The 17757-nt window shown below is 37.8% G+C and overlaps 2 protein-coding genes across 2 annotated transcripts; both read left to right on the top strand.

Annotated features, from left to right (window-relative positions):
• The first annotated feature begins 369 nt into the window (after nt 1-369).
• Nucleotides 370-8431, top strand: LOC101312133 (peroxisome biogenesis protein 5-like). The gene is made up of 15 exons (XM_004294817.1): nt 370-567; nt 659-787; nt 869-1028; nt 1795-1988; nt 2234-2485; nt 3059-3181; nt 4019-4186; nt 4429-4619; nt 4764-5010; nt 5224-5308; nt 5544-5653; nt 6391-6615; nt 7397-7462; nt 7759-7853; nt 7942-8431. Exons 1-15 carry the CDS (start codon nt 448-450, stop codon nt 8018-8020), a joined length of 2244 nt encoding a protein of 747 aa, XP_004294865.1. The 5' UTR covers nt 370-447; the 3' UTR covers nt 8021-8431.
• Nucleotides 8432-9874: 1443 nt separating this feature from the next.
• LOC101310685 (pentatricopeptide repeat-containing protein At1g62680, mitochondrial-like) lies at nt 9875-10567 on the top strand. The gene has a single exon (XM_004296059.1). The coding sequence runs from the start codon at nt 9875-9877 to the stop codon at nt 10565-10567; it is 693 nt and encodes a 230-aa protein (XP_004296107.1).
• The last annotated feature ends 7190 nt before the right edge of the window (nt 10568-17757 follow it).

The following is a 17757-nucleotide window of genomic DNA, read 5'->3' as shown; positions in this document are numbered from 1 at the left end:
GTAATGTTGAGTCTATTCTCCTCGATCATTAACTGATGAAGAATGTGAAATCAAACTTAATAACTTTTAGATATAAATATAATTATACAAATAATTTTCATAAGATAAAAACTTTTGATACACCTTGACAAATGGATCATTGTAGTCAGAACTCAACCGAAAAAGAAGATGAACCCAAAATAATATAAAAACAAAAATAAATAAATAAATAAAACATTGATAAGTTTGGCTCAGAGGAAGATAATCGAGGACGTATTCCCAATCCCAAGCCGCAGACAATTAAATTATTATTATTACCATTTATCCCTTTCTTTTTCTTTATAAAAACTAAAAAAGACCCAGAAATACAAACAATTAAATGGTGGTAGTTTAGTTGTACATAGAGACATAGAGAGCATATGATCCTGAAGAAGAAGAAGAAGTAGAGAAGCTAAAATCCCTTCAACGATGGCGATGCGTGAGCTTGTCACCGGCGGAGCCGCCTGCGCCGTACCGGGCTCATCGTCGTCCTCCAATCCTTTCGGCAATCTCGCCAACGCTCTTCTCAACTCCTCCGCCAAAGGCCAGGTTCGTTCGCGCTGCTTTCCAATTCCACCTCCTCTTTCAATTCTTGTTTGTCTGATCCTGAACGGCGTCGTTTTTGGTTTCGAATTTCCAGGACTTGAAGGAGCTGCCGTCTTCGCTGCCGACGAGTTCCTCCGGCGCTCAGTTTTACCCGGAGGCGCATGGCCAGCAGCAGCTGCCGGGGTCGGAGTTTGACCAGCAGCTCATACCTCCCGGAGCTCAGGTTTGAGTTTGTTAACTTGCTCGATCGATAATCGGAGGTGTTGTGGTTTGAATTGAATGAGTTGATTGATTTGGTTTGCAGAGCTTAGAGTTTCTTCGCAACTTCAACTCTGTTGGTGGCAATGGAATGCTTGAGAACGCGTGGGATGAGGTTCAAGGCTCGCAGCCTCCTCCTATGCACCGCCCTCAGGTCATGTATGACCGTGGGGGCCCCGCTCCTCAGCTTCAACCGGCTTTGGATGGTGAGATTTCAACTGATTGTTAAAGTTCTCTTTGCACTTACGATTACAAGGTTAAATTTTCATTTCGTGTAAGCTTTTATCGTTTGGTAAACAACATTAGGGGTTTAGGAGGGTTGCTTGTGGGAGAGTTTTCTCTCAAAAGATAAAAAGGCGGAAACTGGCATTTTGAAAGATTGAAAACACGGTAAGGTTTTGGAGATGAGAGCTAGTTTTAACCGTAGTATTATAAGATGAAAGGGCTTAGACCTGGTTGTCAGGAACAGGCTTGAAAAGTTTAGTTTGGATTTTCTCGATTTTTGGTTGACTTATGAAAAAGTTATTAGCTAGCTTATCAAGTCAGTCCCAGTGAAGTAATCAATATGCATTCAACACTGTGCTCCACTGTTTCGGAATTTTATTGTTCATCATGGGAAAAGTAATAGTGGTTTTGCCACTTGTATCGTTATGGTTAGGCAAAAGGTATGTGAAAAGCTTGTGGTGGTGCTCTTATGGTTGCATAAGGCTTGTAGCAAAACCAGATGCATCTTTCTTCGAGCACTAGTGTCTAGTAGCTAGCTTTATATACCAACCTCTCCACCTGGCAACCCAATGGTCCCAATATTGGAGGCTCGAAACTTAACTTAAAAGATGATGAGAGAGCTACCAGATCTCTGGGATGCCAACAGGGACTTCTTAAGAGCTCCTGGGTTAGCAATGAAGAGTTCACTTGTCCAATTAGGTTCTGGATGACAGAGGAAGTAATAGCAGTTACAATTTTGTCTTGCAGGGCCACCACAGAGAGTGCTGTCAAGCTTTTTGCACTCATTTGTTGAAAGTAGCCGTGGTGGGATACCTTTCCGTCCTACTCAACTTCCGGTGTTAGGATTGTCTGCTGGTGACAAGCAATGCATACGTGATCGCAGCAGCATCATGGCCCGACACTTTTTTGCAGATAAGAGCGAGGATTTTATAAATGGGCAGGTTTGAGATTTTTAATTCTTTTCATTTGTATCATGTTATGAGGCCTTTAAAGGAGTAAACCAAAAGTGATGAGCATCGTCGTATTCATGTATTAACTGTTTGATAGCTGACTAAAATGGTTGTCATACTTCCTCTTATTTTTAACTATGACAGAAATTACATATTTTGAGCAAGTATGTTGAAGTATAATTTTTTTTTTTTTTGGTACAGCGTTGCAGGCTAACTTTGTCCTATCTATTTTCCAGGTAAACGCACTTCTATGTTCGCTAGATATCGACGGTGATGCCAACAGTAAAAGGCCTCTCCCTGTAAGGTTCCGGGAACTAGAGGGTTATTGGAACGAATCCCAAGCTATTCAGAAACCTGGTGCTCAGGCTACAGATGGGTGGGTCACAGAATTTAGCCAACACAGAGTAGATCGTGGTGATCCTAATGCGTGGGCTCACTCATTTGAGCAACAACATGGTGCCAACGGTTGGGCATCTGAATTCGAGCAGGTAAAGTAGTATGGTAGCTTGTATTGCAGTCACATAATGAGTGCTATTGATCAGTCGTTGACCCTAGTAGATTGTAGCAAGTAAATTCATGCAATCAGAGTGGTTGGATTAAGAATGGTCGACAAAAAGTATTAGGCTTTTGTAATGTTTCAAATATTGGTTTGGCTGCAGTTGAGGGATTCAGATGTCGTTTAGTTTTGCAGATTACCCTGGGAAATGACTAAATATGATTTTAAATGTTGGAGCAGGGATTTTTTGGTTTAGAAGCCAATTGATCCCTGAAAGTTGTAGTGATACAGCGCAGAGTGTATTATTGATTTACAAGTATATTCCATAATATTTAACCCAGTAAAATGTTAAAAATGAGAAGAGAAAGATTACAAGGTTTGACCCCTTAATCACTTTACTTTAGGTTGCATCAAACTTTAGTTCATTACTCTTTGAATTGAAGAGTTCAGCTACTGCGTATAGGCTGCTTGATTCTCGTAGTTCTACAAAAATGGACCCAAAATTAGAAGTGATTTCAAATCATATGATGGTGTTGATACATATACTTCTCTCTGCTGGTTGCAGGAACAGTCTCAGATGATGTCTGCAGATCATATGAGAGGTGGAAATATGGCAAGCTTAGCTGCAATGGAGCAGACTCGTATGCTTGCAAATACATTGGCACAGAATGAGGACCCAAAATTTCAGGTTTGTCCAATATTCAAATGAATACACGTGCCTCCATTTTTCAGACACGCACATACTGGTGTTGAATACATTGGACCAACAAATGATTTCAGAAGCTATCATACTGTTTCCTGTTATACTCACGCTGTCATGCATTGACCTTACAACTGACTTTTTCTTGTTTTGCTTAATTTAATGAACTACTATACTCATAGATCTTTCATGGGAGCACTTACACAGGGTTTCTATATATGAAGTATGCTTTTTAAGAATAGCAAATGATGTTCCGGGGATAAGTTAACTACCTCAAATGGCTACTGGCTGATATAAACCATGATGGTTGCAATATGTTTCGTGTCCTAAGGAGGAATATTACTGGCCTGTGAAAGAGCAAAAGAAAGTATTGTTCGAAATCGTCATTTTCAGACCCTTTTTGAAGTTTAGGATTCGAAAATTTAAAGCATTGAATACCCAAGGATAGTTACACACTTAAACATCATAAGAGTCTCCTAAAGATTTCAGAAATGCTTGAACTTTTGTTCATTGTTTTTACCTTGTCCATTGAAACTTATGTGGTTGTGCCGTCTCTTAGTTTTGTAAGAAGACTGCTGCATGGTTTAATCCCTGGATGTTTGGCCAGAAAATAGGTTGGGGGTTCTTAGTTAACATGAAATTCAGTGAGGACATGGATCATAGCCAAATCGTATTTCTTTCTGCGATATGTCAGTAATATATCAAATGCATACCTGACTTCCTCACATTCCACATTACTCTTTGTAAAATTTATTTTATCTGTAGTATTATTATAAAGCTTTCTTATTTTGATTATTGTTCACATATCTGCTTTGGGGTGTGCAGAAGTCAAGATTTCTCCAGTTTGTATCAAAGATGAGTCGTGGTGAACTAATTATTGATGATAATCAAGTCAAGCAGGCCACGTCTTCTGCTGCTGGAGATTGGGCAGGAGAATATCAACAGCAGTACAATGCAGGTTCTAATTGGGCTAATGAATATGTGCATGGGGAGGTGGAGGTAGGAGTCTAGTCTGAATGTGAATAAACAGAATCTGTTCTTTATCTTTCTTTCTTTCACTTATTGATCTATGTGAATGATTTTCATATATTAATGTGGTCATGGGTTGAGAATGATATTGATTTATAACTATTGTTCAAAGATACCAGACATGTATCTAGGCACACTTTTATTACTTTTGAATTGCGTCAGCTTGGGCTTTAATCTGCTGCTGCTGCCTGACCAATGATTTTCAGCTATCTCGTGCCAATCAATGGGCAAATGAGTTTGGTTCTGAACAAGAGCAGCGTGGATCAGTTGATGATCAGTGGGTCAATCAGTTCTCTAAGTTGCATGTCGATGACTGGGCAGAGGAATTTGGAAATCAGGTTGGTGAAGGAATACTGGGGGATGGTTCTGCTGATAGCTGGGCTAACGCATATGATGAGTAAGTTAACTTTCTAGTAGCTTGAAAGCTGTCTTAATCATTATTTTTATCTGACTTAACTTCATTTGCATGCCGGCATGCGGTATTTTTTCTGTATTGATTTTCCCTTCCATATGACATTTAATTGGCTTAATCCATAAATAGGTTCCTAAATGAGCAAGTAGCTTCCAAACAACGATTGGATAGTTCAAGGGGCGTCTATGTCTTTTCTGATATGAACCCTTATGTTGGTCACCCAAACCCATTAAAAGAAGGCCAGGACATGTTCCATAAAGGTCTTTTGAGTGAAGCAGTGCTTGCTTTAGAAGCTGAAGTGCTCAAGAACCCTGACAATGCTGAAGGTTGGAGGCTACTTGGAATAGCACATGCAGAAAATGATGATGATCAACAGGTAGAGTCCTGATTTATATAGTTCAGAAACTCTTGGCATATTTCTTACAGTTCTATAGTCTAGGCACTCTCTGCACAGTACGACTATTTGAATTCTTTTGAAGATGGTTGTAGATTATGTTAATTTCATGCAACTAATCTGTGTCTATTCAAAACATCTATATTTGCACTTTGATACATAGAATGAGAATGTCCTGAAATTGAATCTGTGCAGGCTATTGCAGCCATGATGCGTGCACAGGAGGCTGATCCAACTAATCTAGAAGTGCTTCTTGCTCTTGGAGTGAGTCATACTAATGGTAAGTCATTCCTTCTCCAGATGGTTATGATAAGTAGTGATCAACCTTTTCATTATTAGTTTAGAGCTCTTTAAGTTAGGGCTGCATTTTAAGTAGTTAATCATTGTATCAGATCAATGACTTCCCCTTCAGCATATAATTTGCATGAAAAATGTAGTTTAATTCTATGAAACTAATTCTATATGGGGGAAATACTGCTCTAGACTACTAGAAAATAATAAGACTATTTTTGCAGAACTGGAGCAGTCGGCTGCTTTGAAATATTTATATGGATGGCTACGTAATCATCCAAAGTATGGAGTGCTTGCCCGACCAGAACTGTCAGATTCTTTGTACTATGCTGATGTAAGTATTGATCATTTAATTCTCATTGTGGTTGGTTACCCAGGAGGCCAAGACAAAACTAATGCTTTTTCAAAAATCTTGGATTCTGTATTGAAGCTTATGATTCTGTACTTAAGCTTATCTATAAAATCGATACATAAGTGGAACATATATTTCTAGAGACTCAAGAACAATGCCAGTCCGTGCAGTCATTGAGGTCGAGTTCTTCAATTTGTAAACAAGTGGCAAAGGGAAGGAAACCCAAAGAGTATAATTTTCTAGTTTCTTATATCTATTGAAGTGTCCCGTTTGTAGACTTATTGTAGGAGAGAATTGGTGAGATGATCTGATCCATATTGTTTAATAGCAACAGCATTCTTGAAAAAATGAGTTCCATTGTCTCCTCCTAGTGCGGAAAATTAGTATTATTTAAACCAAATTCTGGATATAGTTTGTTGCAGCTATCCAGAAAGTGAGAGGTTTCAAGACAATTGCTTGCTAAGTCATTAGTTATTCTTGGTGACGACCATATAGATGGTATTGACGGTCAGGGCATCTTGTGGAGTTATGGGTTAAAATATTGCTAGGTAGTTCAGTGAAGCTTTTTTCCCCAACTGCATTTTTGGCCATGTGTCGTTTTCAGTACACTGAACAAGCGACTACTTGGCACTCAAGAAGATAAACTTTTGGATGAATGTTTTTCCAGTTTTTCCTTAAACTTATAGGGGTATACATAAACCGTTGTTGGTAACGTACAGGTTGCTAGAACTTTCAATGAAGCTGCTCAAATGTCACCCGAGGATGCTGATGTGCATATAGTTCTCGGTGTCCTTTATAACTTGTCAAGAGAATATGACAGAGCCATTGAGTCCTTCAGGACAGCCTTAAAACTGAAGCCACAGGATTACTCTCTTTGGAACAAGCTTGGAGCAACACAAGCGAACAGTGTTCAGAGTGCTGATGCAATATTGGCTTATCAACAGGTAGTTTGTCTGATCAACCATTATAAACTTGAACGGTTAATCGTAATTGGTGTAGTTTGTGTGTGTGTGTGTTGTACGTTGCATTTTCAACGTTGTGTGGGTATCAGCCATTCTTTTGTTTCTGTCACTAGTTTCACAAATAACAAATTTAAGGCTTAATATTTCATAATTTACCAAGAGTCCTTAACTGGGGTAGCTTATTTATAGTATGAGACAGGTCAGTTATCATGAAAGGGCTTGCACATAATCTATCTTTTTTGTTTTCTCGTTACCCCGGAAAACCTCCGAATCCATTTCTTAGACCCAAGTTCAAAATTGTTAGCATAGCAGAAACCTACAAGTTCTCATATTTGATCCATTGTATTTTCCTGCCAGATACTCGCACTACTATATATTTAAAAGTTTACAAAACAACAGATGGCCTTTAGGGAATATGATATGTATACATATTTTTAATTCAGTACTGAGAATTTATGGAGTTTGCAATTTAGAGATGGACTTTAAAACTTGGTTCACCAGTGGGTTTTTCATTTGTTTTGATTTGATGGATACAGAAAGCCTTAGTAGAGGAACACTTATATTTGTTTTATTAAATAACTTGCATATGTCAATGAGGTTTGAACCTATGACGTCAAAGTTGTTAGTTAACCACCTTAACCAACCACATATATCTAATAACACTGCATATCTAGTTCGTTTCGTAACTGACAGTGTCAACTTGAATACTTCGTAACATCAAGCTGGAAATAACTTTTGTTACTCTATATCTATTGATGTCCAGGCGCTAGATTTGAAGCCCAACTATGTTCGTGCATGGGCTAATATGGGTATCAGCTACGCCAACCAGGTTTGATTCCACGCTGCGTTCATGCTCATGATAGCTTTTGAATTCAGATTCTTGTTATTTCTTACCTCGGTATAATCATTGCACTGAAATATTTATGATTATTAAAAAGCCAACCTCACACCTGTATGGCTGTATCCATTTGATATAGGCATCCTTATCCTTTTATCCTTTTACAATCCAATGGAACTTAACTGTGATGACAATTTAAATTCATAGTTCTGTAGTTAACTGTCAATGTTGATGTTACTATGTTGCATCAACCTGTTATTTATTTCCCATTTTGTTTTTGCCTATAGGGTATGTATGAGGATTCCATACGTTACTATGTCCGAGCACTTACCATGAATCCAAAGGCAGATAACGGTTGGCAGTACTTGAGAATTTCTTTAAGGTATGATCATTAAAAGAACAGGAAAAAGTTTGGTCATCTGTTGAAAATTTGAAACATGCATTTTACATGTGATTTGTCTATGTTGCAGTTGTGCTTCTAGGAGTGACATGTTAGAAGCTTGTGATTCTCGGAATCTTGATATTCTTCAGAAGGAGTTTCCATTATAATATGCATCGTCTTTTGGATTGATGAATGAGATTAAGAGGTCCATTACTGAAGTGTAAACCCAAACGTGCAGCGTTGTGTCCTGTAATGAAGTTGTTTGCATGAAGAACATGGTTACAGGGATCCACATTTACAGTTCATCATTTGCTGCTCTTTAGCAAAGTCCGCTTGCCGCTTTCTATTGCATTATGCATGAGTTGGAAGAGTCGAAAGGAATAATATAAGCTTAAAAGGCTTCCACAATAATACACCAATGTATAACATTTCTTATGTACATGGTTAACACCAAAGCTTAGCCATAGCTTGCATATGAAGTAAAGGGGATAATGGAGCTAGCAGAGTTTAGCTTTAGAATTGTCAAATTTGTGGTAGCTAGCAGAAATTTCAGATATAAAAGTAATTATTTACTGATCATGGCAGCTAGTATCTCTGAAAATCGACCACCATGTCCTTTACAATCACACAATTGCTCTTTGGGTATATAAGAATCACACAATTGCTCTTTGGGTATATAAGAATTGTTGTAATGCCTGAAATAATATCAAGAATCATCTCTTATAATCAGGGGTCTAGGCTTTTGACGGTTTCATTAATGAATTAATGAAGGTTTGAGAGTAGGCGCATCAAATTTTTATGTAAAAAAAATAAAATAAAGGATCTTTATAACACTCATTGATTTATAGGAGTTTACTAATTAATAATAAGCTTATCTATAAAATTGATACATAAATGGATCTGGACATAATATTTCGACCGACTCAAGAAGAATGCCGGTCCGTGCAGTCATGTGAGGTCAAGTTTTTGTTAGGTCCATTATTAAGTGCAAAATGATGTGTACCTATTTCCTGTATTTATGTTTGAACATATTCTTCGACTTTCGGTCCTTATCTTTTATATTAGTAAGAAACACTTAAAATGTTTCTTTGGCTATGATTTTGTTAACGGCATTAGTGTATCTTCATGATTGTGTCTTGTGGTTGTATACTAGTTACTTGGTTCACCTTACATCTTGGTGTATATAAGAATTCTTATGATTAGCGGCCACAGTTCCACATTTACGGTTTATCCTTTGCTATTCCTTCAAACTTACGTAAGAAAAAATGTATTCGTAACGGTTAAAACTATTTTCTCAAGTCAAAGCTAGCCAATTTGGGAACTTTTTCCTAAAGCAGCTCGTCTAATAGAATTAACTTCTTTAAATTTCGAATTGTGCTCATTTTGAATTTCCTACATCTTTAAATTTCGAACTGAGCCCCCGGATTGGGTTTCCATGTTTTGCCACACTTCTTCAAGCTGGGTCTTCAACCAGATATCACCACCTTCATGGCTCTCATCAACGCCTTTCTTCTTTAAACAACCACACACCCCAAGACCTCAAACCCCAATGTCAAATATCTTGACTATGCCTTGACCATGTTCCATGAAATGCTTCGCTCACGTCCTCTGCCTTCTGTTGTCTCTTTCACTAAGATACTGAGCCAACTTTTCAAATTGAGGCACTATTTTGATGTCATCCCTCTCTTTAAGAAAATGCGTCTGTTGATTGCACCTGATGTTTATACTCTGTCTGTTATCATCAACTGCTATTGTCATTTGAATCAACTGGGTTTTAGCTTGTCTATCTTGGGAAGTTTCTTCAAATTGGGTCTTGAACCTAATGTCATTCCCTATAACACTCTCATCCACGGCTGAGGCTTTAACACTCTCGACAATGAACTAGCTGAGGCTCCACGAATTTTCACCAAAATGCTGGAGGAAGGTGATTGTAAGCCATATGTGTTTACATTCAGCACACTCTTGTAAAGGGCTTTTGCAAGATAGGGAACAACACTGCAGCCATTAAGTTACTTCGAAAGATGGAAGAAAGAGGATGCAAGCCAAACATAGTTTCTTACAACACCATTATCGACGGGCTTTGCGAGGACACACTAATTGATGTAGGATTGAAGCTTTTTTCTGAAATGATCAGTAAGGATATTGCTCCAGATGTTGTCACTTACACATCACTGATTGACGGACTTTGCAAACTTGGCCAGTGGCAAGAAGCTACAAGGTTGCTGGAGCAAATGCTGAGTAAAAGCGTCTCCCCCGATGTCATCACCTTCAATATCTTTGTTGATACAATTTGTAAGGCAGGGATGGTCGTGAAAGCTAAAAGTGTGCCTGACATGATGATGCAAAGACATATTGAGCCTGATACAGTTACATATTGCTCTCTTATGGACGATTATTGTATGAGAGGAGAAATGGATAAAGCGAAAGAAGTCATTGATCTTATTATTAGCAAGGGCTCCATGGTTGATGGTCATAGTTGTAACATGTTAATTAACGGATATTTCAAGGCTAAAACGATTGATCAGGCTACAAAAATTTTCAAGGAAATGCATAGTTTGGAAGTCGTTCCTGATACCATAACTTTTAACACCCTCATTGATGATCTTTGCAAAGCTGGGAGAATTGAAGATGCAGAACAGTTGTTATCCAAGATGCAAAGTTGTGGCCAGCTTCCGGATGATTCATGGACTTTGTCACCATGTCTTGATAATTGAAGCAGAAAAGTTGCTCAGAGAAATGGGAGGGAAAGGATGTTCTCCAGATGGTTGGACATATAACAACATCATCCGAGGGTCGTTGAAAAACAATCAGACATCATAGGTTGTTGGACTTCTTCAAGAAATGGTCGAGTGTGGTTTCTCTGCAGATGCATCACTATGGAATTGATAGTTAGTTTACTGTGTAAGATGAAGTAGATCCATCTTTGTTGTCATTGTTAAAGGAAGCATGATAAAGTTGATCTGAACTCTATTAAGCTCATATAACGTAAAAAACCTCTCTTTTTTCAGAACGCGCTTCACGCGCCAACTATACCTAGATTTCCCTTCGTATTCTCCTCCTCTCGTCCGGCTGAGGAGAGCGGCAGGATGGGATGGCGGCGTTAAGAAGGCTGGTAGGGGAGCGGTTTGCATTGGAGGCTCGCGCTAGTTGTGGGAGCCCGACGGCGCGATGACGGGTACGGCGGTAGAGCGGCGTCTTCAATGCATCGGTGTACTGTGATGGGGAGGGCAGCGATCGGAGCTACAACATCCATGGCTTCATGGGCATGGGCATGGACACTGCCTAACTGGATTGGGCCTCATGATCTCTGGGACTCGGTCTGGGCTTGTGTCTTTGACAGGGCTTGGGTTTTAGGTTTAAGTTTCCTTGGGCTTTATGTTTATGGGCCCAAATCACCCTTGTGGTGCATTTTTCCTCTGTGGATTTTACTGGCTATGTCCAAAACGGGAGGACTTGGTTCCTCGCACTTCTGTCAAACAATCCCATATTTTTTCGAATTTTTGATCACCCAACACCAAAACATCCCGTCAATTACCATGGAAAACCTTCATGAGAGCTTGTGTGTCTGCACGCTTAAATTGCAATTTCGCACTTATTTATTAGATTATGGGTGCTCACGCGTGGGTTCATCAGCCCTCATTTTCTTTGGTTAGGGTTCTTGGTTCTGATTCTGGTTCTATATCCTCATTCGTCAGCCATAACTCCTTCATGACTTGTTTTTCGATGGTGGATTGTACAGTGTTGTTTTGAGAGAGCTTCTCTCTCGGGTCAAGGGTTTCCAATGGATTTGTGTAATAGGCCGAGATTCGATTGACAACAGTTATTCAGGCATCAACGCTTTGATTTAGCACTCCGCATTACCTCATTGTTGTCGACGATGGTGATGATGACGTTAGCAAGCAGGGGTGATGTATGTGGTAGATTTGTTTGTATTGTTGCATTATTATTTTCGGATGTAAGGGCTTTGCTCTATAGATTAGCGAGTTGTTGGTCTCCTCTCACTCTTTCTACCTTGATTGAGTTGGAGATCCATACTCTTTATTTGTAGTACTTTTTTTTGTCTCGCGTTTGTAGGTTTTGTAATTCATCCCTTGATTAATGAATTATTCATTTTTCACAAAAAAAAAAAAAAAAAAAAAACAAGAGAACTCTAGTAAGCTCAAGTATGTCAGTTTCTTCACCAGCCCCTTCTTCTCTTTTGGTTTACTAAAGATGAATTATGAAAGTTTTTTGTGAGTGCAAGATTCGTAAAACACAATGCTATTCTTTGTTGTGGTCCAACTTTTGCAGTTCACTTTGTCGATCATTTCTTAATCTTTATAAATTCATAGTTCCATCACTTGGAAAAGGACTGGTTGAATTTGGTGGCCATGAATTTGTGTGAAAAAAAAAAATATACAATGTAAGCTGCCAGTTATACAGTTTGTATGGATAGCTTGAATTTGACCGATTTGGTGTCTGGGTAACTCGAAATTTGTATGAATTGATCAATTTCATGTTTGTGCCTCCTCCTTTTCTTTTCTGGGTTTGAGGGATGTTTTTTGTTGCAAGGTAAGATTTCTCTTTCTATCTTTTGTAGAGTTCATCTTTAATAATCAATCATGTCACCAGTTGGTTCTCCTTTGCTCTTGTGAGTTCATCTTTAATCATCAATCATGTCACAAGTTGATTCTCCTTTGCTCTTGTTCTACCGCACCAGTCAATGGGTATCTTTGTAGCTCTCTGTGTGGATAGTTGGTTGGAAAAAATTGCAGCAATTACTAATTGGCTTGATGGCTATCTTGCTCGCAAGATGAGGTTAGGATCTAATTTTGATGTTGGATGGTTTGTGCTTGTTGATTTTTTGAAAGTGTAAACCAAATAACCTATGTTAAAGAAAATAGCCTTTGGAGTTTCTTTTAAAAATCAATGGGCATGGTGTTCTTCTTTCTCTGATATTGTTCTTCCCTATGATCTGTGAATAGTTATTCTCTCTGTTCTAGTCTTTAGTCTTATGAATCACCAAATATGGGTATGTACTAATATAAGACAAGCCGAGCTAAAGGAGTGCAGGACTATTTTAGAAATTAAGATGAGCATAGAGAGTCCTGTGTATCAAACATGTTGTTAATTAGTAGATACGGCCATGGTGATTTGGCTATCCCTATCTGTATGATTTATCTCTGTATATATGGTTGTGTCTTCTGTCTGTGCTTCCCAGTTTGGCTTAAAAATACAATGTAAACTTGTGCCATCTTTCTCTTAGAATGTGTACGTTGCTTGTATAGTAGTTTATATTATAGTCTGATTAGATTAATTTATCGGGGTAATGAGTTTTACCTTGGCTTGTCCCTTTACATAGCAAGCGTGACGAACTAAATATTTATGTTAGTATATCTGAACAAGTACCTCTTATTCATTTTCCAAGTGACAGTGTAGTTATTCCTATTGTAAATTTGTCTCTAATTTTTATGCATTTTGAAGGCGGTAGTTTTCTCTAGCTGATGTACGTAATTCTTGTTTGATTGTAGACTTGTAGTTATATGTCAGCTATTCCTATGTTTACCTCAGTTTTAAAAGGGTTGCTTTTTACTCTCCATCAATCGCTAATCCCTAGGTTTATTCTACATCATGGGCATGTTTCTCTTTTTGTAATCTAGGGTTCTATCAGAGTTCTGCGTTTTCGATCTCCAATTTTAGAGCAGCAATCAATACGTTTAGCATCTTCAAAACCATTGTCGATCTGTTTAGTGGTCCTTTAGCCACATTTCCATCGTCCTCTGAGTGTTGTTAGGATTGTAAGGATCCCCATTGATGTAACCGCATCATGGAATCTAGCATTTGTCTGCAACTTTCCTTAAGTTAGGTGCTCCATATCCAAAGAAGTCGGAAACGAGGATTACCGGATTTACCCCAAGCTTGGACTGGGGGGAAGTCACATAGGCCTTTTGAAGGCCCCAACTTGAGTGACTGCTCCCTCTCCTGAGGTTGCGTTAAGGTTCGGTGGGTGCTCCAAGCACTGGTGACCAAATACACGTTGTTGCAGTTTCAGACACAAAGTCACAGACTAAATGTAATACAATGGTGAACATTTTGAGCATTTTAGCTTGTAATTTCGGTTATCTTTCTTGACGAAACCAAATCAGAACTCGAGAGGAAGAGATAGAGTGATGCTGGGATTTATGGAGTTAATCAAGAGCCCCACACAAGAGCATGCACTATGTGCCTTTATAACCAAAAACGAGCAAAATTCATTCCATTCATTATGATTTATGGATGCGGACTAATGTTCACTTGAAAGTATGGAATCAAAGTATCTGACATGATCAAGATAATGTTTGTATCGTTCAAATCTACGTTTGACATTTTCGACCAACTCACTTAATAAGCAGTCAACGGTGACTCCAAATAGTATTGTTCACATTTACTTGTAACATTTTCGGTCTTTTGTTTAGTGAGATTGTATTCAAGAAAAAGGATATATAAAGTAAAAAATATATTTAAAAAGGAAGAAGAAGAATATTAATCCATAAATGGATAACCAAGTTCCTTGATGAAGCCGAGTACGTACCATTTGGTCTAGCGGCATAATCTCCCGTAGTAAGTGGGAGGTCATGAATTCGACTATCGAAATTGTAATATTTGATGGGTGCGCGTCTATTGTCACCCCACAAACTAATTTGTTCACTCCACACGTTGATTTATTGAATAATTAATATACCATGATGTAAAAATAACAATAAGGGACAATAAGTTGTTACAAATTACAAATTCTTTTTTTTTTTAGATAAACACGTACTTCATAAACTTTAACTCAGAATTTATCATATTCGATCTTTCTATGAAGTCTGAAGAAGACACTAGCCTTTAACTAAAGATGAGGTAAATTCTTTGTATTTTTTTTCTTTGTTGATGCTTCATCTATCAATTTACTCATTATTTCTCATATCGCGCGATTTTGTATGTAAATTTTCATGTCTAGTCACTCACTTATTCGTTTTTTTTATTTTCATCGGCGTCAGAGCTTTTTCTAAGTAGAGTTTACAGACATTGTGCATCTTAATATCAACGGATACCAATGAATTGTTAAGTTTGAGAGTTTTTTTTTTGTTCTTTAATTGGGATTTATACTTTAATGTGATTTTTATTGTTCAGTTTGTGATTCCACTTACCCAAATGATATTAATCTTACGGTTTTCTTCAATTTGTTTTTGTTTTTGGAGTTCAATGGCTATTGGAAAAGGCTGATATTGTGTGTATTGCAAATCGGTGAATAAAATAAATTTAAAATTAAAAAATATATAGGTGGGGTGAGAAGAGATCGAATGTAGGGTGAACAAAGCAAATCTAAAATTGCAAAAAAATATATGTAGGGTGAAAAAAGAATCTAGAGTGAACAAAGCAAAAATGAGAAAATTGTATTTTAGGTATTGTAAATGAGTGAACAAAGTAGGCTTACAATTAAAAATATATAAATGGTGTGTGAAGAGAACGTGGAGTAAACAAAATGGTTTGTGGGGTGGCAATAGACGCACCCTATTTGATTTGTTTACCTGATTAAAAAAAAATCCCTTAATGACGTAAGGCCAAATGTTATCCAAGAACCGAAACCCATTTCCATTATATTTATCCTTATGCTATAAGAGAATCTTTTGTTTTTTTTTTTTTTTTTTTTTTGTTTGAAAGATGAGTGAGAGAGGAATGACCCCCTAACACTCTTATGTATTAAAAAGAAAAAAAGAAACATCAAGAGAGGGGGATTAGACCAAAACCTCTCAAAATGAAATAACAACGAAACAAAACTATGAAAACCGAAATTGGGGAAGACCCATAAGGTCACTACTACAATATGACAAAATAAAAGGAGGAGGTGAATCCCACCAAACCAGCTGTGTTAATGACGTACCGTGATTAGCCTTCACGAAAAATATGAGAAGATCGAAATGTCATCTTCGATATGCAACGTAAACAATTAAGCCAACGGACACGTAGATGCCAAGGTACAAGCAAAGGAGACCGTAGATAGTCTAACACAAGTGACAAGTCAACCACTAACCAAATGTGCTTCCAGTCTCGAAATACTAGTGATATACATGTATAAGAATCTATCTTATGATGGCTGAAGCAAAGATTCTTGAAGCAAACATAAGATGTGGTGAATAATATTTGTAGCAACTTTGTGATGAACACTTTACGTATACGTTGTGTGTTGTAATAATAAGATCACACATCTTGATGATCAGTCCATTATGATGGGGAGGCCTAGGCATCAATGATTATGCTAATCCTTACCCACTAACTACTAAGCTAGCTACACTGTCAATACTTCTAAAACGGACGGTTAGATGCCCTATTGCTCATTTTCATTTATTCCCTTGGCCCTTTGCGTGTTTGCTGAACCAAAGCTAGACTAGTCTCTCTCTCTCATTCAATCAATCATTTGGTGCATTGTGCTGGTGATCGAGATGATATTGCACAAAGTCTAAGTACGAACACCAAAAGCAAACCACAAGATCATCGAGCTCTCAAAGCAGTAGTGCAGTGCCTGCGGTGCTGATCTTCCCCTAACTTGTTTTGCACGCACGGCCGCATACCCCTTATTGAACTTTGGCATACAACCCCACCTATTTAACCTCATAACTCACAACTGAGTACAAGCATCACAACTGATATACAGATCAACCACAATTACAGTAATATAAATATGATTCGTGATACAAATAAAATCAACTTTATTTTATATTTAAGAACAGGAGCAGAAAATATTAGGGGAAGAGGAGAAGGATTTCTTATTCTTGATTTGTTTGGCTACTCGTCTTTTATAGACTATAAACAGAACAATTGCAATGCTTCGGTAGAACTGAACAGTTGCAATGGTTTGTTCAAAACCAAACTCTTCCAACAAACATATCTGTTGAAAAATAAAATCCAGATAAAAGGAAAAACAGTTTTTGAATTTGTATTTATAAGAACCCAAGAGCCCCCAAGGCCCATATAAGTATATATATATATATATATATATATATATATCTCTCTCACTCAAAAGCCTATTAACACATATGTCAAGTGTGTACATATAAAGGCTAACATCAAAACTATTTTTCCAATGTGGGAGACTCCCACATTTTCCAACAAGCAAGTTGCCCTACGTACCTCTTAGCTAAAAATCGATGATCCGAACTAAGCAGAAACACTCTAGTGTTGACCTTTAGTTTAGTTGACTGTCAAGAAAGGACCAAATTGACGAAGATAGTCGCTTTGGATCCTCAAGATTTTTTCGACCCTCAAGGTTTTGAACATTCATATTCATATGACTAGTGGCCATGCGGGTGACTTCAAATGAACCTAAATATTTCGAAATGTGGTAATGTCGGATCCCAACTTAGAGGAAAAGCCTCAATCTTCACCCCCTTTTTTTGGGTCTGTTTACAAATTCAACATTGAAGAAAAGAGATTGAGACAACCGCTTCGAACTCTTAAGATTTGATATTCGGAATTTCTCGAAACTTATGGATGATACATTGTTAAGAGTAATCAACGTCTTGTTTTAGTTACCTTTGAAGGGCAAGGGAATCCGATGTTATAGAACTGCTTCTATGTCCGTTGTATCCGTATTCTATCTTTAAAAGTGCATTTCTCTTCCTAAGGTTGTTTCACATCATCTAAAGATCGAACATGAGACATTTAGCGGTTGACATTCTTTTGTACAATTTCAAAAGCTGGAGGCTTCACTCTCAACTGTCTATACGTTAATACGTGCCTTTCTATAGTCATGTTGAAAGTAAACCTCCCCAATAATTGAGAGAGCTGGTTTCTGCAATTGACCCTAAAATTTAGATATATAACTGGGCAGCGAACAGTGTGCAGTCGTGATAGTAATATGCATATAACACGATCGGCGATATATAAAGCCTCTCTCTCTCTC

This window comes from Fragaria vesca, linkage group LG3, assembly GCF_000184155.1.
Source record: "Fragaria vesca subsp. vesca linkage group LG3, FraVesHawaii_1.0, whole genome shotgun sequence".
Classification (NCBI taxonomy): Eukaryota; Viridiplantae; Streptophyta; class Magnoliopsida; order Rosales; family Rosaceae; genus Fragaria; species Fragaria vesca.
Note: the sequence above shows the minus strand (reverse complement) of the source record. Positions and strands in the feature narration are given on the sequence as shown.